General features: G+C 43.1%; 1 protein-coding gene across 3 annotated transcripts in view; it reads right to left on the minus strand.

Moving 5' to 3' along the window:
• pdcd6ip (programmed cell death 6 interacting protein) overlaps nt 1-25,302 on the minus strand; it is a 29,082-nt gene extending 3,780 nt beyond the window's left edge. Inside the window, exons 1-11 of one of the 3 annotated variants that reach the window (XM_029732322.1) lie at nt 24,979-25,302; nt 16,157-16,211; nt 15,919-15,988; nt 6,332-6,459; nt 5,883-6,036; nt 5,683-5,783; nt 4,820-4,936; nt 2,720-2,942; nt 1,568-1,691; nt 1,079-1,178; nt 2-79 (exon numbers count right to left, since the gene is read on the minus strand). In XM_029732322.1, coding sequence (XP_029588182.1) covers nt 2-79; nt 1,079-1,178; nt 1,568-1,691; nt 2,720-2,942; nt 4,820-4,936; nt 5,683-5,783; nt 5,883-6,036; nt 6,332-6,459; nt 15,919-15,988; nt 16,157-16,211; nt 24,979-25,184 — 1,356 coding nt within the window. In that variant the 5' untranslated portion in view covers nt 25,185-25,302. Of the gene's footprint in view, nt 1; nt 180-1,078; nt 1,179-1,567; nt 1,692-2,719; nt 2,943-4,819; nt 4,952-5,682; nt 5,784-5,882; nt 6,037-6,331; nt 6,460-15,918; nt 15,989-16,156; nt 16,212-24,978 lie in introns of all 3 variants that reach the window. The other 2 variants (XM_029732321.1, XM_029732323.1) reach the window with 2 other exon arrangements.
• Between the last annotated feature and the right edge of the window lie 1,474 nt (nt 25,303-26,776).

Below are 26,776 nucleotides of genomic sequence, written 5' to 3' on the forward strand. Positions count from 1 at the left end.
CCTCATCCAGGATCTCTCTGTTGCGTGTCAGTAGTTCCGGCAGGTCTCTGATCAGTTGCTCTATGCTCTGCAGCCCCCCCTGCTGGACGATGGCATGGGCCTTTTCAATAATGGATTGTGGGATAGAATCTCCAGACAGGTCCTCCAGGGCCGCAGGCAGGTTCAGAGACGCCAGGACACTGTTGTTATATGATCAATACATGATCAATATAGACATGCCAACACACTGTTTAATTATTAACACAATTCACCACCAATAAATACGTCGTACACAGTGTACAAAACATTATGAACACCTGCTCTTTCCATGACAGACTGACCAGGTGAATCCAGGTGAAAGCTATGATCCCTTATTGATGTAAAATCCACTTCAATCAGTGTAGATGAAGGGGAGGAGACAGGTTAAAGAAGGATTTTTAAGCCTCAAGGCAATTGAGACATGGATTGTGTATGTGTACCATTAAGATGGTGACAAAATATTAAAGTTCCTTTGAATGGGGTATGGTAGTAGGTAACAGGCGCACCGGTTTGTGTCAAGAACTGCAACGCTGCTGGGTTTTTCACACTCAACAGTTTCCTGTGTGTATCAAGAATGGTCCACCACCCAAAGGACATCCAGCCAACTTGACACAACTGTGGGAAGCATTGGAGTCAACATGGGCCAGCATCCCCGTGGAACGCTTTTGACACCTTGTAGAATCCATGCCCTGATGAATTGAGTCTGTTCTGAGGGCAAAAGGGGGTGCAACTCAATATTAGGAAGGTGTTCCTAATGTTTTGTACACTCACTGTATGATGATGTAACCTGTTGACTTGATTGATAATGTAATGTATTGAAGCCTCCCGGGTGGCGCAGTGGTCTAAGGCTGTGCCACCAGAGACTCCGCGTTCGAGTCCAGGCTCTGTCGCAGCCGGCCGCGACCGGGAGGTCCATGGGGCGACGCACAATTGGCCCAGCGTCGTCCGGGTTGGGGAGGATTTGGCCGGCAGGGATATCCTTGTCTCATCGCGCACTAAATCAAATCAAATTTTATCAAATCACTAGCGACTCCTGTGCTGGGCATGCTGACAGCCCCCCCTGCTGGACGATGGCATGGGCCTTTTCAATAATGGATTGTGGGATAGAATCTCCAGACAGGTCCTCCAGGGCCGCAGGCAGGTTCAGAGACGCCAGGACACTGTTGTTATATGATCAATACATGATCAATATAGACATGCCAACACAATGTTTAATTATTAACACAGGTGTACGGTGTTTGCTCCGACACATTGGTGCGGCTGGCTTCCTGGTTGGATGTGCGTTGTGTCACGAAACAGTGCGGCTGGGTTGGGTCGTGTATCGGAGGACGCATGGCTCTCGACCTTCACCTCTCCCGAGTCCGTACGGGAGTTGCAGCGATGAGACAAGACTAACTACTACCAATTGGATACCACGAAATTGGGGAGAAAAAAAAGGGGTAAAAAAAAAAAAAAAACATAAAAAAAAAGAGAAAATGTAATGTATTGAAATCAATAGAGTAGCCAAAAAAACGATTCAATTGTTAAATGATCAAAGTAACATCCATACCCGTTGCAGAGGTTAGTAGCTTCCCTCATGGTTCCTACCAGTCTGTTGACGGTCTCAGCCTTCCTCTGGCTGTACACACTCATACTCTGCTGCACAGCCATGGGCACCATCTTCTCAAACAAGTCTACACACACGCACACACACACACACACACACACGTCACAAACTAACCCACACATTTACAAACTCTTTTAGACATCCACACAAAAAGCAAAATTGTGCCCCCCCCCGCACCAGTGAACTTGGTGCTGAGTGGTCGTGTGTGTACTCGGTCTCTCACCAGTGAACTTGGTGCTGAGTGGTCGTGTGTGTACTCGGTCTCTCACCAGGGAACTTGGTGCTGAGTGGTCGTGTGTGTACTCGGTCTCTCACCAGTGAACTTGGTGCTGAGTGGTCGTGTGTGTACTCGGTCTCTCACCAGTGAACTTGGTGCTGAGTGGTCGTGTGTGTACTCGGTCTCTCACCAGTGAACTTGGTGCTGAGTGGTCGTGTGTGTACTCGGTCTCTCACCAGTGAACTTGGTGCTGAGTGGTCGTGTGTGTACTCGGTCTCTCACCAGTGAACTTGGTGCTGAGTGGTCGTGTGTGTACTCGGTCTCTCACCAGTGAACTTGGTGCTGAGTGGTCGTGTGTGTACTCGGTCTCTCACCAGTGAACTTGGTGCTGAGTGGTCGTGTGTGTACTCGGTCTCTCACCAGTGAACTTGGTGCTGAGTGGTCGTGTGTGTACTCGGTCTCTCACCAGTGAACTTGGTGCTGAGTGGTCGTGTGTGTACTCGGTCTCTCACCAGTGAACTTGGTGCTGAGTGGTCGTGTGTGTACTCGGTCTCTCACCAGTGAACTTGGTGCTGAGTGGTCGTGTGTGTACTCGGTCTCTCACCAGTGAACTTGGTGCTGAGTGGTCGTGTGTACTCGGTCTCTCACCAGTGAACTTGGTGCTGAGTGGTCGTGTGTGTACTCGGTCTCTCACCAGTGAACTTGGTGCTGAGTGGTCGTGTGTGTACTCGGTCTCTCACCAGTGAACTTGGTGCTGAGTGGTCGTGTGTGTACTCGGTCTCTCACCAGGGAACTTGGTGCTGAGTGGTCGTGTGTGTACTCGGTCTCTCACCAGGGAACTTGGTGCTGAGTGGTCGTGTGTGTACTCGGTCTCTCACCAGTGAACTTGGCGCTGAGCGGAGGCGTGATGGCGGTAGCCTTGACCAGCGCTGCCTTGCCGATGTGTTCCAGGTCTTTGACCTCAGGGACGCGGTCGTGGTAGATGAAGTCGTTGTCCTTCTTAGCGGCGGTCAGAGCACGGCTGATCTTATCACTAAGGTCTTTCACACTGACGTACTCATCATAGCGAGACGCTACCGTTTTCACCAGCTCTGTAGCATGCTGCAGGGAAGGAGGGAATAGAGGAGTGCATGATAGTCGGATCCTTCGCACTGTCAATCATAAAGCAGGGCTAGACTCTTCACTAATTAGTTTGCTGAGGGATGCAGAGAACGAGAGAATAGAGAAGAGAAAAAGTATGAAGACTTTGGTTGAGTGGTTGTGTTTACAGTGGGAAGAAAAAGTAGGTGAACCCTTTAGAATCACCTGGATTTCTGCATAAATTGTTCATAAAATCTGATCTTCACCTAAGTCACAACAATAGACAAACACAGTCTGCTTAAACTAAAAACACACAATTACATGTTTTCATGTCTTTATTGAACACACCGTGTAAACATTCACAGTGCAGGGTGGGAAAAGTATTTAATAACTGGTTGACCCTCCTTTGGCTTCAATAACCTCAACCAAACGTGTTCTGTAGTTGTGGATCAGACCTGTACAACAGTCAGGAGGAATTCTGGACCATTCCTCTTTACAAAACTGTTTCAGTTCAGCAATATTCTTGGGATGTCTGGTGTGAACCGTTCTCTTGAGGTCATGCCACAGCATCTCAATCGGGTTGAGGTCAGGACTGACTGGGCCACTCCGGAAGGTGTATTTTCTTCTGTTGAAGCCATTTTGTTGTAGATTTACTTCTGTCTTTCAGGGTTGTTGTCCTGTTGCATCACCCAACTTCTGTTGAGCTTCTATTGGCAGACAGACAGCCTTACATTCTCATGCAAAATGTCTTGATAAACTTGGGAATTCATTTTTCCGTTGATGATAGCAAGCGATCCAGGCCCTGAGGCAGCAAAGCAGCCCAAACCATGATGCTCCCTCCACCATACTTTACAGTTGGGATGAGGTTTTGACGTTGGTGTGCTGTGCCTTTTTTTCTCCACACAGTGTTGTATGTTCCTTTAGTTTCATCTGTCCACAGAATATTTAGCCAGTAGCGCTGTGGAACATCCAGGTGCTCTTTTGCAAACTTCAGACGTGCAGCAATGTTTTTTTTGGGACAGCAGTGGCTTCTTCCGTGGTGTCCTCCCATGAACACCATTGTTGTTTAGTGTTTTACGTATCGTACTCGTCAACAGAGATGTTAGCATGTTCCAGAGATTTCTGTAAGTCTTTAGCTGACACGCTAGGATTCTTCTTAACCTCATTGAGCATTCTGTGCTGTGCTCTTGCAGTCATCTTTGCAGGATGGCCACTCCTAGGGAGAGTAGCAACAGTGCTGAACTTTCTCCATTTATAGACAATTGGTCTTACCATGGACTGACTTTTAGAGATACTTTTGTAACCCTTTCCAGCTTTATGCAAGGCAACAATTCTTAATCTTAGGTCTTCTGACATGTCTTTTGTTTGAGACATGGTTCACATCAGGCGATGCTTCTTGTGAATAGCAAAATCAAATTTTGTGAGTTTTTTTGTATTAAATGGGGCAGGGTAGCGCTAACCAAAATCTCCAATCTCGTTTCATTGATTGGACTCCAGGTTAGTTGACTCCTGACTCCAATTAGCTTTTGGAGTCATTAGCCTAGGGGTTCACATACTTTTCCCAACCTACACTGTGAATGTTTAAATGATGTATTCAATATAGACAAAATACAATAATTTGTGTGTTTTTAGTTTAAGCACACTGTGTTTGTCTATTGTTGTGACTTAGATGAAGATCAGATCAAATTTTATGTCAAATTTATGCAGAAATCCAGGTCATTTCAAAGGGTTCACATACTTTTTCTTGCCACTGTATTTGGTCATAGGAAAATCACTACATTTTCAGGTCAGCTACACTGTAAGAACCACTGAGTTAGAGTTGCGCTGTGTGTGTGTGTGTGTGTGTGTGTGTGTGTGTGTGTGTGTGTGTGTGTGTGTGTGTGAGTGAGTGAGTGTACCTGCAGACGAGCGATCTCCTCCCCAAAGTGTTTCTTCTGCTTGGCGAGGATAGACTGGTGTAGCTCAGCGTTGGCCTGCATGATGCAGTGTTTAGCTGCCAGCACCGGCAACACCTCCTGGAAATAAATACACTGACCAGGGAGAAGCAACCACAGAGCAGTGCGCACACACACACACACACACACACACACACACACACACACACGGCAAACCATCCACAGGGCAAACCAAAACACATACACGCAAACAAAGGGAAAACCAAAGAACAACACCGCCAAGAGCAAATCACGAACGAGTTTCACGTCACAGAAGCCAAATCAGGAACACGCGCACACACACACCACCACGAGGGATGCAGAGAGCGGAGGATAACGGGAGAGAGAACAGAACAGGACAGGCAATGAGTGAGTGATTAACCTTTCTGCAACATTCACCCAAACTATTACAAAGTAGTGTGTGTGTGTCTGCAAAGTCCAGCCCATGTATTCCCACCCCAGAACGTGTGTGTGTGTGTGTGTGTGTGTGTGTGTGTGTGTGTGTGTGTGAGAGAGAGTCTGTGAGCGTCTTTTAGTAGTAAGACAGGTCAGTCAGATTTCAAACACACATCATTTCAGAAGCTCATTATTAGGTAGTGAGAGACCAATAAGAACGGGAGTGAGACCGTGAAAGCACCAATGAGAATACAGCCCAAGTAGTGAACAAGAACAACCAATGAGAAAACATCCCAGGTAGTGAATAACAAATCAGAATGGAGACTATGGTAATCAACCAATCGGAACAGAGATAGTGAAATGAGAGAAATGGGGAAAGTTCCACACCCTGAGTGTTATCCTCACACACACACTCACTCACACACACACACCTTAGGCAGGTTCTCTTTGTACTGGCACTGCTTGAAGGCGTCGCTGTAGAAATCTGCCGCCTGATTGGCCAGTTTAGCGATGATGGCGTCCTTCATCTTATCTGTAGGGCAAACGATACTATGGTTACTTGATTTATGCATAGACACACACGTGTAAAGTGTGTGTATAGCATGTGTGTGTGTGTGACGTATCTGTGTACCTGAAGTAGCCTTGAGAAAGAAGACTTCCTGTGCCTGAGCCAGCATGATGAGACTGAGGGTTCCTACGGTCTCAGGAGAGATGTCCATTGTAGGCTCTCTGTTCAGAGCCGACAGCACTGTGTCCTTAATGTGACCAAATGCTCCACTCGCCAACTGGAGGGGTGGAAGAGGGAGAGAGAGTGTATGACAGAGAGAGATGGAAAGACAGACAAGGGCAGGGGGGGGTTATTGGTTATATTATTACTACGTAGAATTTAAGTATTATTATAAAAACGGTAGTCATTGGCTGTAATATCATTAGCAGTACTGTAGTAATACCTGGTAGTAATATCAGTATTACTATAGATTTTGGTAGTATTTGGCTGTAGTATCAGTAGTACTGTAGTAATTAGATGTGGTATAAATAGTAGTGTTACTATAGAACCTGGTAGTATTACTATAGTAGTACCTGGTAGTATTTGGCTGCGGCCTTCAGTCCTTCATCGCTGTCCAGGTTTTGTTCTGAAGCGATTTGACTTGCCAACGCTGCTCCATTGAACAACACACATGTCTTCTCATAGCCCAGACTGGCCAGGGCTAAAACACACAAACACACCTGTTCATCAGGCTGACATACCTCAAAATAGGGTTACAGAGATCCACCTCTCGCTGTGAGATAGCACACGCCAGCCCAGCTCTACACATGCCATAGACGGGTAATAATTTAAGTATGTTGCAGGGTTTCCATTAGGAACATTTGGCACTGGACAAGTGACCTGAAAGATTTGACATTTATCTGACATTTGAGAAATGTACCGGTCATCCATATGCATTGGGAAAGTAACCAATTAGGGCATCCATCCACGCAGCCAGCGCAATCAATAAACAAGGGCTATTGGCCAAATAAGCCACACTTACGTGTCCTTAAAACCAGCCTATAAACAAATTACAAAAACACTATCCCTTGTTTCGATGTTTAGCATATGCAGAACTTTATAGCCTATTGTTTTATTGGTTTTTACTTTCCTCAAATATCAATTGTCCACCTTACGGTTTAGCTGTCAGAGATTTGATCACTAAATACATCAGGGCATTGCATTCATAGGCCTATAGGTGTCTACTGTAAGATATTAATATTTAAAAGATCAAATGCGCTAAATAGACCTTACAGTGAAATGCTTACTTACAAGCCCTTAGTTAAAAAAGTGTTAAATTATTTACTAAATAAACTGAAGTAAAGTAAAAAAAAAAATAACAAAACTGTTAAAAGAGCAACAATAAAATAACAGTAGCGAGGCTATATAAAGGGGTACTGGTACAGAGTCAAGGTTAGTCGGGGTAATATGTACATGTAGGTAGAGGTAAAGTGACTAAACATAGATAATAAACAGAGAATAGTGATAGGTGGTAGAATAGCGATAGGTTAGTGAATAGTGATAGGTTAGTCGGGGTAATATGTACATGTAGGTAGAGGTAAAGTGACTAAACATAGATAATAAACAGAGAATAGTGATAGGTTAGTCGGGGTAATATGTACATGTAGGTAGAGGTAAAGTGACTAAACATAGATAATAAACAGAGAATAGTGATAGGTTAGTCGGGGTAATATGTACATGTAGGTAGAGGTAAAGTGACTAAACATAGATAATAAACAGAGAATAGTGATAGGTTAGTCGGGGTAATATGTACATGTAGGTAGAGGTAAAGTGACTAAACATAGATAATAAACAGAGAATAGTGATAGGTTAGTCGGGGTAATATGTACATGTAGGTAGAGGTAAAGTGACTAAACATAGATAATAAACAGAGAATAGTGATAGGTTAGTCGGGGTAATATGTACATGTAGGTAGAGGTAAAGTGACTAAACATAGATAATAAACAGAGAATAGTGATAGGTTAGTCGGGGTAATATGTACATGTAGGTAGAGGTAAAGTGACTAAACATAGATAATAAACAGAGAATAGTGATAGGTTAGTCGGGGTAATATGTACATGTAGGTAGAGGTAAAGTGACTAAACATAGATAATAAACAGAGAATAGTGATAGGTTAGTCGGGGTAATATGTACATGTAGGTAGAGGTAAAGTGACTAAACATAGATAATAAACAGAGAATAGTGATAGGTTAGTCGGGGTAATATGTACATGTAGGTAGAGGTAAAGTGACTAAACATAGATAATAAACAGAGAATAGTGATAGGTTAGTCGGGGTAATATGTACATGTAGGTAGAGGTAAAGTGACTAAACATAGATAATAAACAGAGAATAGTGATAGGTTAGTCGGGGGTAATATGTACATGTAGGTAGAGGTAAAGTGACTAAACATAGATAATAAACAGAGAATAGTGATAGGTTAGTCGGGGTAATATGTACATGTAGGTAGAGGTAAAGTGACTAAACATAGATAATAAACAGAGAATAGTGATAGGTTAGTCGGGGTAATATGTACATGTAGGTAGAGGTAAAGTGACTAAACATAGATAATAAACAGAGAATAGTGATAGGTTAGTCGGGGTAATATGTACATGTAGGTAGAGGTAAAGTGACTAAACATAGATAATAAACAGAGAATAGTGATAGGTTAGTCGGGGTAATATGTACATGTAGGTAGAGGTAAAGTGACTAAACATAGATAATAAACAGAGAATAGTGATAGGTTAGTCGGGGTAATATGTACATGTAGGTAGAGGTAAAGTGACTAAACATAGATAATAAACAGAGAATAGTGATAGGTTAGTCGGGGTAATATGTACATGTAGGTAGAGGTAAAGTGACTAAACATAGATAATAAACAGAGAATAGTGATAGGTTAGTCGGGGGTAATATGTACATGTAGGTAGAGGTAAAGTGACTAAACATAGATAATAAACAGAGAATAGTGATAGGTTAGTCGGGGTAATATGTACATGTAGGTAGAGGTAAAGTGACTAAACATAGATAATAAACAGAGAATAGTGATAGGTTAGTCGGGGGTAATATGTACATGTAGGTAGAGGTAAAGTGACTAAACATAGATAATAAACAGAGAATAGTGATAGGTTAGTCGGGGTAATATGTACATGTAGGTAGAGGTAAAGTGACTAAACATAGATAATAAACAGAGAATAGTGATAGGTTAGTCGGGGTAATATGTACATGTAGGTAGAGGTAAAGTGACTAAACATAGATAATAAACAGAGAATAGTGATAGGTTAGTCGGGGTAATATGTACATGTAGGTAGAGGTAAAGTGACTAAACATAGATAATAAACAGAGAATAGTGATAGGTTAGTCGGGGTAATATGTACATGTAGGTAGAGGTAAAGTGACTAAACATAGATAATAAACAGAGAATAGTGATAGGTTAGTCGGGGTAATATGTACATGTAGGTAGAGGTAAAGTGACTAAACATAGATAATAAACAGAGAATAGTGATAGGTTAGTCGGGGTAATATGTACATGTAGGTAGAGGTAAAGTGACTAAACATAGATAATAAACAGAGAATAGTGATAGGTTAGTCGGGGTAATATGTACATGTAGGTAGAGGTAAAGTGACTAAACATAGATAATAAACAGAGAATAGTGATAGGTTAGTCGGGGTAATATGTACATGTAGGTAGAGGTAAAGTGACTAAACATAGATAATAAACAGAGAATAGTGATAGGTGGTAGAATAGCGATAGGTTAGTGAATAGTGATAGGTTAGTCGGGGTAATATGTACATGTAGGTAGAGGTAAAGTGACTAAACATAGATAATAAACTGAGAATAGTGATAGGTGGTAGAATAGCGATAGGTTAGTGAATAGTGATAGGTTAGTCGGGGTAATATGTACATGTAGGTAGAGGTAAAGTGACTAAACATAGATAATAAACAGAGAATAGTGATAGGTGGTAGAATAGCGATAGGTTAGTGAATAGTGATAGGTTATTCGGGGTAATATGTACATGTAGGTAGAGGTAAAGTGACTAAACATAGATAATAAACAGAGAATAGTGATAGGTTAGTCGGGGTAATATGTACATGTAGGTAGAGGTAAAGTGACTAAACATAGATAATAAACAGAGAATAGTGATAGGTTAGTCGGGGTAATATGTACATGTAGGTAGAGGTAAAGTGACTAAACATAGATAATAAACAGAGAATAGTGATAGGTTAGTCGGGGTAATATGTACATGTAGGTAGAGGTAAAGTGACTAAACATAGATAATAAACAGAGAATAGTGATAGGTTAGTCGGGGTAATATGTACATGTAGGTAGAGGTAAAGTGACTAAACATAGATAATAAACAGAGAATAGTGATAGGTTAGTCGGGGTAATATGTACATGTAGGTAGAGGTAAAGTGACTAAACATAGATAATAAACAGAGAATAGTGATAGGTTAGTCGGGGTAATATGTACATGTAGGTAGAGGTAAAGTGACTAAACATAGATAATAAAACAGAGAATAGTGATAGGTTAGTCGGGGTAATATGTACATGTAGGTAGAGGTAAAGTGACTAAACATAGATAATAAAACAGAGAATAGTGATAGGTTAGTCGGGGTAATATGTACATGTAGGTAGAGGTAAAGTGACTAAACATAGATAATAAACAGAGAATAGTGATAGGTTAGTCGGGGTAATATGTACATGTAGGTAGAGGTAAAGTGACTAAACATAGATAATAAACAGAGAATAGTGATAGGTTAGTCGGGGTAATATGTACATGTAGGTAGAGGTAAAGTGACTAAACATAGATAATAAACAGAGAATAGTGATAGGTGGTAGAATAGCGATAGGTTAGTGAATAGTGATAGGTTAGTCGGGGTAATATGTACATGTAGGTAGAGGTAAAGTGACTAAACATAGATAATAAACAGAGAATAGCAGCAGCGTAGAAAATGGGGGTGGGGTCAATGCAAATAGTCCGGGTAGCCATTTGATTAGCTGTTCAGGAGTTTTATGGCTTGGGGGTAAAAGCTGTTAAGAAGCCTTTTGGACCTAGATTTGGCGCTCCTGCACCGCTTGACATGCGGTAGCAGAGAGAACAGTTTATGACTAGGGTGGCTGGAGTCTGACAATTTTTAGGGCCTTCCTCTGACACCACCTGGTATAGAGGTCCTGGATGGCAGGAAGCTTGGCCCCAGTGATGTACTGGGCCGTACGCACTACCCTCTGTAGTGCCTTGCGGATGGAGACCGAGCAGTTGCCATACCAGGTGGTGATGCAACCAGTCAGGACGCTCTCAATGATGTAGCTGTAGAACTTTTTGAGGATCTGAGGACCCATGCCAAATCTTTTCAGTCTCCTGAGGGAGAATAGGCATCGTCATGCTCTCTTCACAACTGTCTTGGTGTGTTTGGACCATGATAGTTCATTGGTGATGTGGATATCAAGGAACATGAAGCTCTCAACCTGCTCCACTATAGTCCCGTTGATGAGAATGGGTGTGCTCAGACCTTTTCCTGTAGACCATGATCATCTCCTTTTCTTGATCACATTGAGGGAGAGGTTGTTATGCTGGCACCACACTGCCAGGTCTCTGACATCCTTCCTATAGGCCGTCTCATCGTTGTCGGTGATCAGGCCTACCATTGTTGTGTCGTCGGCAAACTTAATGATGGTATTGGAGTCGTACTTGGCCATGCAGTCATGGGTGAACAGGGAGTACAGGAGGGGACTGAGCATGCACCCCTGAGGGGCCCCTGTGTTGAGGATCAGCATGGCAGATGTGTTACCTACCCTAACTACCTGGGAGCGGCCTGTCAGGAAGTCCAGGATCCAGTTGGAGGGAGGTGTTTAGTCCCAGGGTCCTTAGCTTAGTGATGAGCTTTGAGGGCACTATGGTGTTGAACACTGAGCTGTAGTCAATGAATAGCATTCTCATATAGGTGTTCCTTTTGTCCAAGTGGGAAAGGGCAGTGTGGAGTGCAATAGAGATTGCGTCATCTGTGGATCTGTTGGGGTGGCATGGAAATTGGAGTGGGTCTAGCGTTTCTGGGATAATGATGTGAGCCATGACCAGCCTTTCAAAGCACTTCATGGCTACAGATGTGAGTGCTATGGGTTGGTAGTCATTTAGGGAAGATAGCTGGGTGTTCTTGGGCACAGGGACTATGGTGGTCTGCTTGAAACATGTTGGTATTACAGACTCGAACAGGGAGAGGTTAAAAATGATAGTGAAGACACTTGCCAGTTGGTCAGCGCATGCTAGGAGTACACATCCTGGTAATCAGTCTGGCACTGCGGCCTTGTGAATGTTGACCTGTTTAAAGGGGTTACTCACATCAGCTACGGAACGCATGACCACACAGTCGTCCAGAACAGCTGGTGCTCTAATGCATGCTTCAGTGTTGCTTGCCTTGAAGCAAGCATAGAAGTGATTTAGCTCGTCTGGTAGGCTCGTGTCACTGGTCAGCTCGCGGCTGTGCTTCCCTTTGTAGTCCGTAATAGTTTGCATGCATTGCCACATCGGACAAGCGTCGGAGCCAGTGTAGTACAATTCAATCTTAGTCCTGTATTGGCGCTTTGCCTGTTTGATGGTGGGGCATAGCGGGCTTTCTTAGAAATGTCCGGGTTAGAGTCCCGCTCCTTGAAAGTGGCAGCTCTACCCTTTAGATAGTGCGGATGTTGGCTGTAATCCATGGCTTCTGGTGGGGGTATGTACAGTACCAGTCAAAAGGTTGGACACACCTACTCATTCAAGGGTTTTCCTTTATTTTCAATATTGTAGAATAATAGTGGAGACAACAAAACTAAGTTCATTAGAGTTAACTGCACCTCAGAAATTGCAGCACAAATAAATGCTTCACAGAGTTCAAGTTACAGACATCTCAACATCAACTGTTCAGAGGAGACTGCGTGAATCAGACCTTCATGATCGAATTGATGCAAAGAAACCACTTCTAAAGGACACCAATAAGAAGAGACTTGCTTGGATCAAAAAACACGAGCAATGGACATTAGACCAGTGGAAACATGTCCTTTGGTCTGATGAGCCCAAATTTGAGATTCCAACTGCTGTGTCTTTGTGAGACGCAGAGCAGGTGAACGGATGATCTCCGCATGTGTGGTTCCCACTGTGAAGTATGGAGGTGGTGGTGTGATGGTGCTTTGCTGGTGACACGGTCTGTGATTTATTTATAATTCAAGGCACACTTAACCAGCATGGCTACCACAGCATTCTGCAGTGATATGCCATCCCATCTGGTTTGCACTTAGTGGGATTATCATTTGTTTCTCAACAGGACAATGACCCAACACACCTCCAGGCTAAGGGCTATTTGACCAAGAAGGAGAGTGATGGAGTGTTGCATCATGTTGGTCATTTTAGCAGACGCTCTTATCCAGAGCGACTTACAGTAGTGAGTGCATACATTTCATAAATTTCTTCTCAGATGACCTGGCCTCCACAATTCACCGGACCTCAACCCAATTGAGATGGTTTGGGATGAGTTGGACCACAGAGTGAAGGAAAAGCAGCCAACAAGTGCTCAGCATGTGGGAACTCCTTCAAGACTGTTGGAAAAGCATTCCAGGTGAAGCTGGTTGAGAGAATGCCAAGCGTGTGCAAAGCTGTCATCAAGGTTAAGGCAGGCTACTGGGTTTAAGTTTTTTTGTTACTACATGATTCCGTATGTTATTTCATAGTTTCGATGTCTTCACTTTTATTCTACAATGTAGAAAATAGTAAAATAAAAGGAAAAAACCTTTGAATGAGTAGGTGTTCTAAAACCTTTGACTGGGACTGTACGTACGGTCACTGTGTGGACGATGTAATCGATTCACTTATTGATGAAGCCAGTGACTGATGTTGTGTACTCCTCAATACCATCGGAAGAATCCAGGAACATATTCCAGTCTGTGTTAGCAAAACAGTTCTGTAGCTTAGCATATGTGTCATCTGACCACTTCTGTATTGAGAGAGTCACTGGTACTTCCTGTTTTAGTTTTTGCTGGTAAGCAGGAATCAGGAGGATAGAGTTATGGTCAGATTTGCAAAATGGAGGGCGAGGGAGATTTTTGTACGCGTCTCTGTGTGTGGATTAAAGGTGGTGTAGAGTTTTTTTCCCTCCTCTGGTTACATATGTAACATGCTGGCAGAAATTAGGTAAAAATGGATGTAAGTTTCCCTGCATTAAAGTCCCCGGCCACTAGAAGCACCACCTCTGGATGAGCATTTTCTTGTTTGCTTATGGCCTTATATAGCTCGTTGAATGCCGTTTTAGTGCCAGCATTGGTTTGTGGTGGTAAATTGACAGCTACGACAAATACAGATGAAAACTCTCTTGGTAAATAGTGTGATCTACAGCTTACCATGAGAAACTCTACCTCAGGCGAGCAAAACCTTGAGACTTCCTTAATATTAGATTCCGAATACCAGCAGTTATTTACAAATAGACACCGACCACCACCCCCTGTCTTACCGGAGGCAGATGTTCTGTCTTGCCAATAAACGGAAAACTCAGCCAGCTGTATGTTATCCATGTCCTTATTCAGCCACGACTCAGTGAAACATAAGATATTACAGTTAATGTCCCGTTGGTAGGATAGTCTTGATCGGAGCTCACCCAGTTTATTATCCAATGACTGCACGTTGGCTAATAGGACTGATGGTAGAGGCGGACTACCCACTCGCCGTCGGATCCTTACAAGGCACCCCGACCTACGTCCTCGCTATCTCCGTCTCTTCTTCATGCGAATGACGGGAATTTGGGCCTTGTCCGGTGTCTGAAGTAAATCCTTCGCATGTACACACGTTAAAGAAAAGAATCTCCGTCTAGTATGAGGTGAATAATCGCTGTCCTGATTTCCAGAAGCTCTTTTCGGTCATAAGAGACGGTGGCCGAAACATTATGTACAAAATAAGTTTCAAATAACGTGAAAAACACACACACAATAGCACTATTGGTTAGGAGCCCGTAAAACGGCTGCCATCTCATCCGGTGCCATAAATATAAAAGAAAGAAAAGCTTAGGCCCCAGAGAGAGAGAGATGGAGATATGCTGGCGGCATGATATGACAGGACATGCATTTCTTTATCCTTGTCAGATATGCTACTGCGTCTGCTATACAGATATATACAGCTAATTCGTACATTTTCTATCAGAATATTTTTTATAAAGATAAGCATTATATTGTTAGATTACAGGAGTAACTCTGGTAGGCCTAAAACATTCTTCCTCGCCTCAAGTTCAAGGAGTGTAAGTCAGTTGGACTGCCGGTACGCACTGCCTTCATATCATAGGCTGGCAGTATAATAGCCAGACCAAAAGTAATTAAGTCCAGCCATTGTTTATAGGGTAAATACGAGTAGGATATTATATTGCGGCTAATACAACATTACAGTTGGAACTTAATTTAGCTAAAGAAAATGGCTCAACAGAATTAAACAAAACACTTTTAAAAACTGTTTTAAACAAAAGCTTTGAACAGGCTATGACAGCAATATGCGAACGATATTAATTTTACAACAGGCCTACTTATAACATAACTAAACACAGAGCATACAATTAAAAAGACAAATCAAACTGAATTTAGCCAACAAAAATGACTCATCAGAATGAAACAAAACATGTTTTGCATATTTAAAGAACTGGTTTAGATGAATAAATAGGCCTAAAATAATAACAATGAGCGAGTTGCACAGTAGCCACAACAACGTTTCTCGCATCTTTGTCACCTACAATATTAAAACTTGTCCATACGGAGGACATTCCCCTTGTAGGCATACTCTCTAACTTTCATTTGATTTAAATGTAAAAGGTCTCCATCTTCGCAATCAACAGTAGCCTAGGCCAAAGCTCCTCTCTCCTTAGCAGCAGGTGCATGCACATAAGGCAGAGTGTAATGAGTGAGAGAATGGTGCTGAAGCGCAAAATCTGGGTTTATGATAGGCAGCCCTGGGCAGTTTGGCCGTCTACGATTTAATTTATTGTCACTTAATTTATTTGATCGGCCAAAAGCCGGGTAACGGAAACCCTGATATGTTGAAAAAGACAAGGAGCGAACACCCATCATATAATATAACTGCCTCCTACACCTACTGGAACAACCACGCCCGCAGGCCTCGTATGTGTGTGTGTAGCGTACCTAGTTTGACTGAGCCCCCGAACAGTGAGCCCTTATCAAAGGCATCTTTCCATGTGAAGGTTAGACACAGCTGCAGGAACACAGAAAGAGAGATTAGCAACATCATCAAACAAACCTCATTTTTTATTAGCATTTCATGTGTGACGTGATTCTCTGTACCACGCAGACACATACTGTATTCTATTGTTTTCAGCAACAGTGTGTATTTTGTATTGAGTGGATGAGAGATTATATGTACCTGGTTTTCAGAGAAGGGAAACTTGGGCTCCACGGCACACAGCTGATCATAATACCTACAGAAAAGAGAGATGGTCAATAACACAGTCAATAACAACTAGGCTTGGGCTGAATCCAGATTCTCATATCTGCCTTGTGCCATACCAGGATACTCTGGAATTTTGTATTTTTATTGAACCTCTAGGCAAGTCAGTTAAGAACAAATTATTATTTACAATGGATGGCCTAGGAACAGTGTGTTAACTGCCTTGTTCAGGGGCAGAACGACAGATTTTTACCTTGTCAGCTTGGGGATTCGATCTAGCAACCTTTCGGTTACTGGCCCAACGCTCTAACCACTAGGCTACCTGCTGAATGCTTATGTAAATGTGATATTTCAGGGTTGTTTTTATTTATACTCAGTAAGCACCTTTGGCAGCCTGGAGTCTTCTTGGGTATTACGCTACAAGCTTGGCACACCTGTATTTGGGAAGTTTCTCCCATTCTTCTCTGCAGATCGTCTCAAGCTCTGTCAGGTTGGATGGGGAGCGTCGTTGTACAGCTTTTTTCAGGTCTCTCCAGAGAGGTTTGATCGGGTTCAAGTCCGGGCTCTGGCTGGGCCATTCAAGGCATTCAGAGACTTGTCCTGAAGCCACTCCTGAGTTGTTTTGGCTGTGTGCTTAGGGTCGTTGTCCTGTTGGAAGGTGAACCTTCACCCCAGTCTAAGGTCCTAAGCAGGTTATCAAGGATCTCTCTGTACTTTGCGCCGTTCATCTTTCCCTCGATACTGAATAGTCTCCTAGTCCCTGCCGCTGAAAAACATCCCCACAGCATGATGCTGCCACCACCATGCTTCACCGTAGGGATGGTGCCAGGTTTCTTCCAGATGTGACACTTGGCATTCAGGCCAAAGAGTTCAATCTTGGTTTCATCATACCAGAGAATCTTGTTTCTCATGGTCTGAGTCCTTTAGGTGCCTTTTGACAAACTCCAAGCGGGCTGTCATGTGCCTTTTACTGAGGAGTGGCTTCCGTCTGGGCACTCTTCCATAAAGGCCTGATTGGTGGAGCGCTGCAGAGATGGTTGTCCTTCTGGAAGGTTCTCCCATCTCCACAGAGGAACTCTGGAGCTCTGTCAGAGTGATCATCTGGTTCTTGGTCACCTCTATGACCAAGGCCCTTTTTCAACAGATTGCTCAGTTTGGCTGGGCAGCCAGCTCTTGGAAGTGTCTTGGTGGTTCCAAACTTCTTACATTTAAGAATGATGGAGGCAAATGTGTTCTTGGGGACCTTCAATGCTTTAGAATTGTTTTGGTACCCTTCCCCAGATCTGTGCCTTGACACCATCTTGTCTCAGAGCTCTACGGACAATTCCTTCGACCTCATGGCTTGGTTTTTGCTCCGACATGCACTGTGAACTGTGGGACCTTATATAGACAGGTGTGTGCATTTCCAAATCACGTCCAATCAATTGAATTTACCACAGGTGGACTCCAATCAAGTTGTAGAAACATCTGAAGGATGATCAATGGAAACAGGATGCACCTGAACTCGATTTCGAGTCATATTTTTATTTATTTTATTTCACCTTTATTTAACCAGGTAGGCTAGTTGAGAACAAGTTCTCATTTACAACTGCGACCTGGCAGTCTGATTACTGAATACTTGATTTATTTTTATACATTTGCAAAAATGTCTAAAAAACTGTTTTCGCTTTGTCATTATGGGGTAGTGTGTGTAGATTGATAAGGAACATTTTTTATTACACTTTATAATAAGTGTGTAACGTAATAAAACGTGGAAAAAGTGAAGGGGTCTGAATACTTTCCGAAAGCACTGTATTAGACAGCAAGGCTCTTGATTCAGGAGGGGATTCACTATGGTTTCCAAGTGAAGCTTGATTTTGGAAGAAGCTAACCACTTAGCTAGATAGCTACTAAATGAACAAACCAAATACAGAACTGCAGAGCATTTAGTACATTTTAGACAGTTAACTTAATAGATAAGATATTTAGCTGGCAAACATTTAGTTGTGTACTCTATACTGTAACTAGACCACCTGGCACATGCCGTGAGTGACTCACAAGGCTCCGGTTTCTCTTCGTTGTGTACTTGTAAACAAACACCACGTGACTGGGGACTACTGGTAAGCTTCATAATGAAAAATTGTGAGAACGTAATCTTCTTTATCTCCTAATGTATTGCACAAGTTGACTGCAGGAATTTACTTAAAAAGTAGCTACAAATATTCAATGTGTAAATTTTTTATTTTTTTTTTAAACCCAGATGAAATAGTTTCAACAGTATTGACTATTAAAAACCCATCCCGTGGCTAGTTCCAAATACCCTGCTATACAGTATACCGCCCCAGCCTACCAACAACAGTGTGTTGGGAACGCTGCACTGGCTCAGAGACATGACAGTGAGTCAGAGAGTGGAGTGACTATCACTTGTGGTAATATGCTTCAGTTATATGCTGTGATACGGAATATTCCATTCTCCTGGAATGACAAGACAGAGAGAGAATCTTGTGACTGAGAGAATCCCCTTTTTGCTACTGTTGGTATTCCAGTGGGTCGTGCCACGATATTAGTGCCTTTGATATTTTAAGTAGAAATTTTGCACAAATATTTGAAAAGCCTTTTATATTAAATTAAGTTTCCTTCAATATAGTCAACAGGGAAAATTCAATAAATCTGATTTTTTTTATATGAATAAAGCATCCTCTGTGACTTCTAGGAAGATTTTAACCAGTTAACCCCAAAATGTCTCCAAGTTTACACCATCATTGTAAAGCCCTAGTTATTCTGAAGATTATTATTTATTTAATGTGATTCATTCTAAGGTCAAATAAACATGTTCCTCATTTTAAGGTCAACCCTGTTACATGAACGTAACTCTCGTTTAAATATGGTGAAACTATTCCTTAAAAAAAAGTAATAATTCTAAACAAACATTGACCATCTAATAGCGAAATCAAAGTGTTAAAGCAGATGAGCTCGTTCTACTCCTTTTGGCCATTTTCTGGTGTTTTGTGGTGAAAAACTGAGCAGGTCGAGCATAACACGTCAACCCGTTACCCATAGATAGGAGGCTAGATTTAAAAAAATATATATATATATATTAAAAAATATATATTTTTACAATTGTATTATAGGGCTGTGACGATACCAGTGTCACAATATTTTTTCTATGGCAAAAATGTAAATACGAACCAGTCCAAACTCTTTGGTCCTTTAAAAAAACGTCTGTATGTAAAATATTGCATATACATGGAAAATAAATAAATGTGACTCTGGATGACAACATAATGTTGTTAGGGCGGTTTTCCTAAAGAAGATAAATCCACTTTGTGTATTGTTTCCTTGTCGCGACACTAATGAGTATTGCAATTAGTGATGCACCGATGACATTTTTGGCCGATATACAATATTTTCCTTGCCCTCAAAAAACGATACCGATAACCGATATTTAAAATGTGAGCGGCCTTTTGAACATTCTAGTACAGTTAAATAGTTAACACACACATGGACGCAACGGTCTAAGGCACTGCATCTCAATGCAAGAGGCGTCACTACAGTCCCTGGTTTGAATCCAGGCTGGATCACATCCGGCCGTGATTGGGAGTCCCATAGGGCGGTGCACAATTGGTCCAGCGTCGTCCGGGCCGTCATTGTAAATAAGAATTTGCACTTGCCTAGTTAAATAAAGGTTACACACACACAGCAAAAAGTTATTTTGTTGGCATTTATGTGTCCCCATTACCAGTAAAACATAATCAAAACCTAATTTCTTTCTCTTACTTGCTGTGCTGTTTCGTTGTTAATTTGTTCAGTCGTTTCATTTTCAACCAGGATTTCTATGGAACGCCGTTTGAGTCTTTGCGTATCAAAAAATATAAGTCAAATAACACTACATAATCTGTTTCAGTAGGTATAGTTAGCTAGCTAGTATAATTATGCTAGCTAACTATATAGCTAGGTGTCATCATCTAAAATAACCCTAATTTATAAGACAGTTCTTTTTTTATTAATGGTGGTTGGACCCATCTATGTGAAGCTAGCCACAATAAGGATTAGCCACAATAGTGGACTTTGCGGTTAGCCTTCAAAATAAAAGTATGGCATAATTCTACTAGTGTATTTATTTGCATCACTGTCAATGACATACTTTTATTTTGAAGGCAAACCGCAAATTCCACTATTGTGCCTAATCCTTATTGTGGCTAGCTTCACAACACACAACCCAGTCCGGTCGAGCCTCACTAGCCAGATGAAGCTAGCTGGCTGCTTATAACGTTAGCTTTGGGCAACAGGGTTAAGTAGCTGGCTAGTTATTTATTTTCATGAACCGAAGTTCAATTTCAATAGGCGAACAACAAGTGGCAACCTAGCTAATACTTACTTACAAGGATTCCTAAATCATTGCTAAGAATAATGAAAATGACTGCAGTTTCTACTGGTCATTGTTTTCAGGCTGGTTGTATTAGTGCTAGCTAGGTACAAAGCTAAAGCTAGCTACCCCAGAAGTTGCGGTCGAACAAATTATGCTTTATTACCAAAGTGGTATTGTAAACACATTGTTTGTGGCCGGTGTTTGCTTGTTTGCAGACTTTTTGTACAGCTTTGACAGTGCTACTGTATCTTTTTTGACACGCAAAGACTCAAACGGTGTTCCATAGTATGTAGGTCGTGAAGCTAATAGCAGTGAAGCTATTACTGTGTAACTCCGGTAGGGCAACATCGGAAAAATAGCGCACTTGGTAGTGTTAACCGGTGCTCGACCAGTTGGCGAAAGCCAACATCACCCACGACAGAGAACGGTTGATTGTCAAGGGTAATGAATTCCATTATCTTGGCTTTAATGGATTTCGCCTTTGAGTTGTTTCGCTGAAATGTTGACTTATTGACTGCTCGAGCCACACAGCAGACATTGTTGGCTAGTTTAGGAATGTTGTGTTGCACGTATAGCGCAAAATTTTACGTCATGTACCTTCGTTATATAGGTATGCACGTCAGCTGTGACATGGTTTTGCACATCGACCGATACCGATGGTGGCATTTTTAGCTAATATCGTCCGATTCCGATGTGTTCACCAATATATCATACATCCCTAATTGCGATACTGGTATCGTCCCGGACAAAAGGCACCTAATTGGCGGAACAACCCTTGTACTATAGTTGACTCTCAGGTCAGAGAGGGGTACTTGCAGAAGTGCAGTGTGAGAATGGGAAAAGAAGGAGAGAGGGAGGATAGAAGAGTAGGGAGGAAGGGAGAGGGAGGGTAGAAGAGTAGGGAGGAAGGAGAGAGAGGGAGGGTAGAAGAGTAGGGAGGAAGGGAGAGGGAGGGTAGAAGGTAGAAGAGTAGGGAGGAAGGAGAGAGAGAGGGTAGAAGAGTAGGGAGGAAGGAGAGAGAGAGGGTAGAAGAGTAGGGAGGAAGGAGAGAGGGAGGGTAGAAGAGTAGGGAGGAAGGAGAGAGGGAGGGTAGAAGAGTAGGGAGGAAGGAGAGAGAGGGAGGGTAGAAGAGTAGGGAGGAAGGGAGAGGGAGGGTAGAAGAGTAGGGAGGAAGGGAGAGGGAGGGTAGAAGAGTAGGGAGGAAGGGAGAGAGAGGGTAGAAGAGTAGGGAGGAAGGAGAGAGAGGGGGTAGAAGAGTAGGGAGGAAGGAGAGAGAGGGAGGGTAGAAGTAGGGAGGAAGGAGAGAGAGGGAGGGTAGAAGAGTAGGGAGGAAGGAGAGAGAGGGAGGGTAGAAGAGTAGGGAGGAAGGAGAGAGAGGGAGGGTAGAAGAGTAGGGAGGAAGGGAGAGGGAGGGTAGAAGAGTAGGGAGGAAGGAGAGAGAGGGAGGGTAGAAGAGTAGGGAGGAAGGAGAGAGAGGGAGGGAGGGTAGAAGAGTAGGGAGGAAGGAGAGAGAGGGAGGGAGGGTAGAAGAGTAGGGAGGAAGGAGAGAGAGGGAGGGAGGGTAGAAGAGTAGGGAGGAAGGAGAGAGAGGGAGGTAGGGTAGAAGAGTAGGGAGGAAGGAGAGGGAGGGAGGGTAGAAGAGTAGGGAGGAAAGAGAGAGAGGGAGGTAGAAGAGTAGGGAGGAAAGAGAGAGAGGGAGGGTAGAAGAGTAGGGAGGAAGGAGAGAGAGGGAGGGAGGGTAGAAGAGTAGGGAGGAAGGAGAGAGAGGGAGGGAGGGTAGAAGAGTAGGGAGGAAGGAGAGAGAGGGAGGGAGGGTAGAAGAGTAGGGAGGAAGGAGAGAGAGGGAGGGAGGGTAGAAGAGTAGGGAGGAAGGAGAGGGAGGGAGGGTAGAAGAGTAGGGAGGAAAGAGAGAGAGGGAGGGTAGAAGAGTAGGGAGGAAGGAGAGAGAGGGAGGGAGGGTAGAAGAGTAGGGAGGAAGGAGAGAGAGGGAGGGAGGGTAGAAGAGTAGGGAGGAAGGAGAGGGAGGGAGGGTAGAAGAGTAGGGAGGAAAGAGAGAGAGGGAGGGTAGAAGAGTAGGGAGGAAGGAGAGAGAGGGAGGGTAGAAGAGTAGGGAGGAAGGAGAGAGAGGGAGGGAGGGTAGAAGAGTAGGGAGGAAAGAGAGAGAGGGAGGGTAGAAGAGTAGGGAGGAAGGAGAGAGAGGGAGGGTAGAAGAGTAGGGAGGACAGGAGAGGGAGGAGAAGAGCGGTCGCTAGGTGGGTGCACTGAAGTGTTTTAGGTACAAACAATGATTACCATGGTTACACTAAGATTAGCAAGGTTGTGACTACCTGGTTATGCTATGGGACCAAAGTACATACAGAGTTTGCATTTTTGGGTACATTTCCATTGGATCCATTACACCGGGGTAGTTAGTGGAACATGCGCACCTCAAGTATTTGATGGAAAACAAAATTATTTACAGTTTAGAGTTCTGTCCTAGCCAGGTCTGCTGGTGACTAGACTACTGCTGCTGACACAATGGCGGTCTGTCTGCAGGGCTGTGAAAGGGATATGGAATACAAGGCCCGTTGCCATAGCTACCTGGCACATGGCTCACTCTGTACATGAGCTGAGAGCTAAGAGGCTACATTGCTAAGATTCACCTCCTAGGCATCTACCCACTCTGTATTGCAAAGCATAGCCAGAATGTTAACATACTGTAGGCCAGCAATAGCATGTCCCTATCCCACCTTGTAGTTAGGAAGCCTATGCTAACAATGAATAAGTTCCTCCAGCAAACACTCCTTAGAGCAAACAGAGATGCCAAGGCTCTATTGTAATGCACTAGTATTAAATAATGCTCTGTGGACAATACAATGCTAAACTATTAGTCAATTGATTCTATTCAGGGGAGCAAAGTCTAAATCCTGCTCATATCATTAGTAGCCTAGTGTATAGAATAGATGACTGGCTGGAGAAACTGAGGATAGAAAATCAATAGGTCACCACTCCAATAGGTCACCACTCCAAGAAAATCAGAGGATAGAAAATCAATAGGTCACCACTCCAAGATGTGTGTGGTGATATCACACAGGACTGGAGACACATCTTCTTTGGTAGGGTAGAGGAGGTTTGTTAACCAAATAACAGTCCAGTTTCCTCCATGGAACTCTATGCAAAACATTCCTACCATCTCCCAGTGTGGGTATTCTTTTTAGATGAGATGGCTCGGATTTAGCTGAATAATGCCTCTGAGGCAGGCAGACTATATTATATGTACATGATATAGCATAGCCTATTTCTACTCTGAAAGTTATGTAGTGTTGCATCCTCCCACCTAGATCTTGGATCAGTTGAGTATCTATCAAGAAGCGATAGCGAGGGACCTTCCAAGAGGTCTAAGTCTTTATGGCACAGGAGGTAATGTTAGCCATCCTGAAACCACCCCCACATAACCCTCCTGAAACTAAGATTACTTGTATAATGTTATAATAACATATCAATAAACACTCACTAGAAACATGGAGATTTTGATGAACTTAGAAAATTTGACAATGACACATTCAAATTTGATATTGGGGCTGGTCAAACTGACTCATGAGGATGCCAGCTGGGAAATACCCCTGTCAGAAGATAGATACCCTACCATTACACTTGTTTACACATCTGCACTGTAGTCTGAATGCAACTATGGTTACATTAAGACACTGTGGAGCGGGCGCAAGATATGGGTCAGAAAAAGTACATCAATGCAGGGATAGGATATGCCACTGTAATCCACATTTTACCTTTATCCACACTGCTCAATCGACAAGATTGAAATACTGCTTTTTTTCCCATAAAACTGCCCTTTCTGTCCCCAGGCTAGTTAGCAAAATGACTGCGATGGCTACTGCTAGTTAGCATGAGGACTAAAGGGCATTTTTCAATCTTCTCAATGGAGCAGTTTGGATAAAGGTATATTTTGGAGTACAGTGGTATATCCCATCCCCATATCTGTGCAGGCTTTATGGTGTCTTAATAGAACCATGATTGCGTTCTGACCACAGTGCAGTGCACTGTAAACAAGCGTAACTGTAGGGTCGGTAACTTCTGACAAGGAAATAGCCATTAATTAATTGTCACTGGTTTATGCTAATATTTATTGGAATTGGCTAACATGAAAGTTAGTTAACTAGCTAGCTAAACAAGCTAGCTAGTTACTTTACTAATTGACAGCAGGTTCATTTCACATGTAGAAATCGTTATTGAGCAATTACAGTAGGCATCACATGGACATTGATTGTCAATGCGTTTAACATGTCATAAATTGTTAAACATGACTCAAAAGGAAAAAGTGCTTCCGAGAATTTCAGGGTGCGGCAATGGAGTTAACTAGCAGCCTAGCATTTCCAAACAAGTGAAATAGCTAGTTAACTGTTAGGTGGCTAGCTGGAGTTAGCTAGTTACGTCAGTGCGGCAGTATTCAAACCTCAGGAGGATTTCCAGCGAGCTTTCGTGTTTGTCGAGCGGCCTCCCCAGAGCACTCTTGCGCAGCTTGTTCAACTCCTCCACGGATCGGATATACTCAGCTTGATCCTCGCCCGTTGGGTATGTTGCCGTAACGAATTTCGAGAGCGGTTTAACTAGTTCGACTTCAGACGACTTCTTTAACGGGACAGAAATAAAAGTCGCCATTTTTGGCCCGCGAAAAGTAACAAATAAAATGTGAAAGGACTATCAATCGGACAAAAACAACAAGCGACTCCTCACTTCCTGGATTCTGCTGCAGACGTCAGAAGACGTTGACAGATAGTGCGAGCTGCGCAGACGCAGTGAGGGCTGGACGGGGCAAGACAGGTTTCTGATATCTCGATGTATTTTTTTCTTCATCTTATTGGATGCTAACATTAAGGGCTATATTTAGACAGGACATGTCTATGATTATTTAGATTTTAAAGGTGCAATATGCAGAAATCGCTCCGCCATTTCCTGGTTGCTAAAATTCTAAAAGTTTGTCTAATTTCAGTTATGTAGTGTAGAGAATCATTGTACGATCTTAACTGCTGTGAAATATATTTTCAATAGCCAAAAATATAGTTTTTTCAGCTGTTTGAAGCTGGTGTACAACACCAAAAGTACAAGAAGCAAAAATATACTTAAGGGACGCATACAAATAGCGCCCATTGAACATATCTACTGCTTCTGAGACATATCTACTGCTTCTGAGACATATCTACTTCTTCTGAGACTTGCTTTCAATGAGAATGACAGACCTATAACTCACATATCTATGTGAATTTGATCAGGTTGCCCAAAAAATACATATTACAGCTTAATAAACTGTCCTCTCACTGTTAACTGCATTTATTTTCAGCAAACTTAATATGTGTAAATATTTGTATGAACATAAGATTCAACAACTGAGACATTAACTGAACAAGTTCCACAGACATGTGACTAACAGAAATTGAATAATGTGTCCCTGAACAAAGGGGGGGGGGTCAAAATCTAAAGTAACAGTCAGTATCTGGTGTGGCCACCAGCTGCATTAAGTACTGCAGTGCATCACCTCCTCATGGACTGCACCAGATTTGCCAGTTCTTGCTGTGAGATGTTACCCCACTCTTCCACCAAGGCACCTGCAAGTTCCCGGACATTTCTGGGGGGAATGGCCCTAGCCCTCACCCTCCGATCCAACAGGTCCCAGACGTGCTCAATGGGATTGAAATCCGGGCTCTTCGCTGGCCATGGCAGAACACTGACATTCCTGTATTGCAGGAAATCACGCACAGAATGAGCAGTATGGCTGGTGGCATTGTCATGCTGGAAGGTCATGTCAGGATGAGCTTGCAGGAAGGGTACCACATGAGGGAGGAGGATGTCTTCCCTGTAACACACAGCGTTGAGATTGCCTGCAATGACAAGCTCAGTCCGATGATGCTGTGACACACCGCCCCAGACCATGACGGACCCTCCACCTCCAAATCGATCCCGCTCCAGAGTACAGGCCTCTGTGTTATGCTCATTCCTTCGACGATAAACGCGAATCCGACCATCACCCCTGGTGAGACAAAACCGCGACTCGTCAGTGAAGAGCACTTTTTGCCAGTCCTGTCTGGTCCAGCGACGGTGAGTTTGTGCCCATAGGCGATGTTGTTGCAGGTGTTGTTACACATGGTCTGCCACTGTGAGGACGATCAGCTTTCACTCATGTCTCCCTGTAGAGCTGTCACAGTACGGACATTGCAATTTATTGCCCTGGCCACATCTGCAGTCCTCTTGCCTAA

The sequence above is a fragment of the Salmo trutta genome, chromosome 34 (genome assembly GCF_901001165.1).
Source record: "Salmo trutta chromosome 34, fSalTru1.1, whole genome shotgun sequence".
In the NCBI taxonomy this organism is placed as follows: Eukaryota; Metazoa; Chordata; class Actinopteri; order Salmoniformes; family Salmonidae; genus Salmo; species Salmo trutta.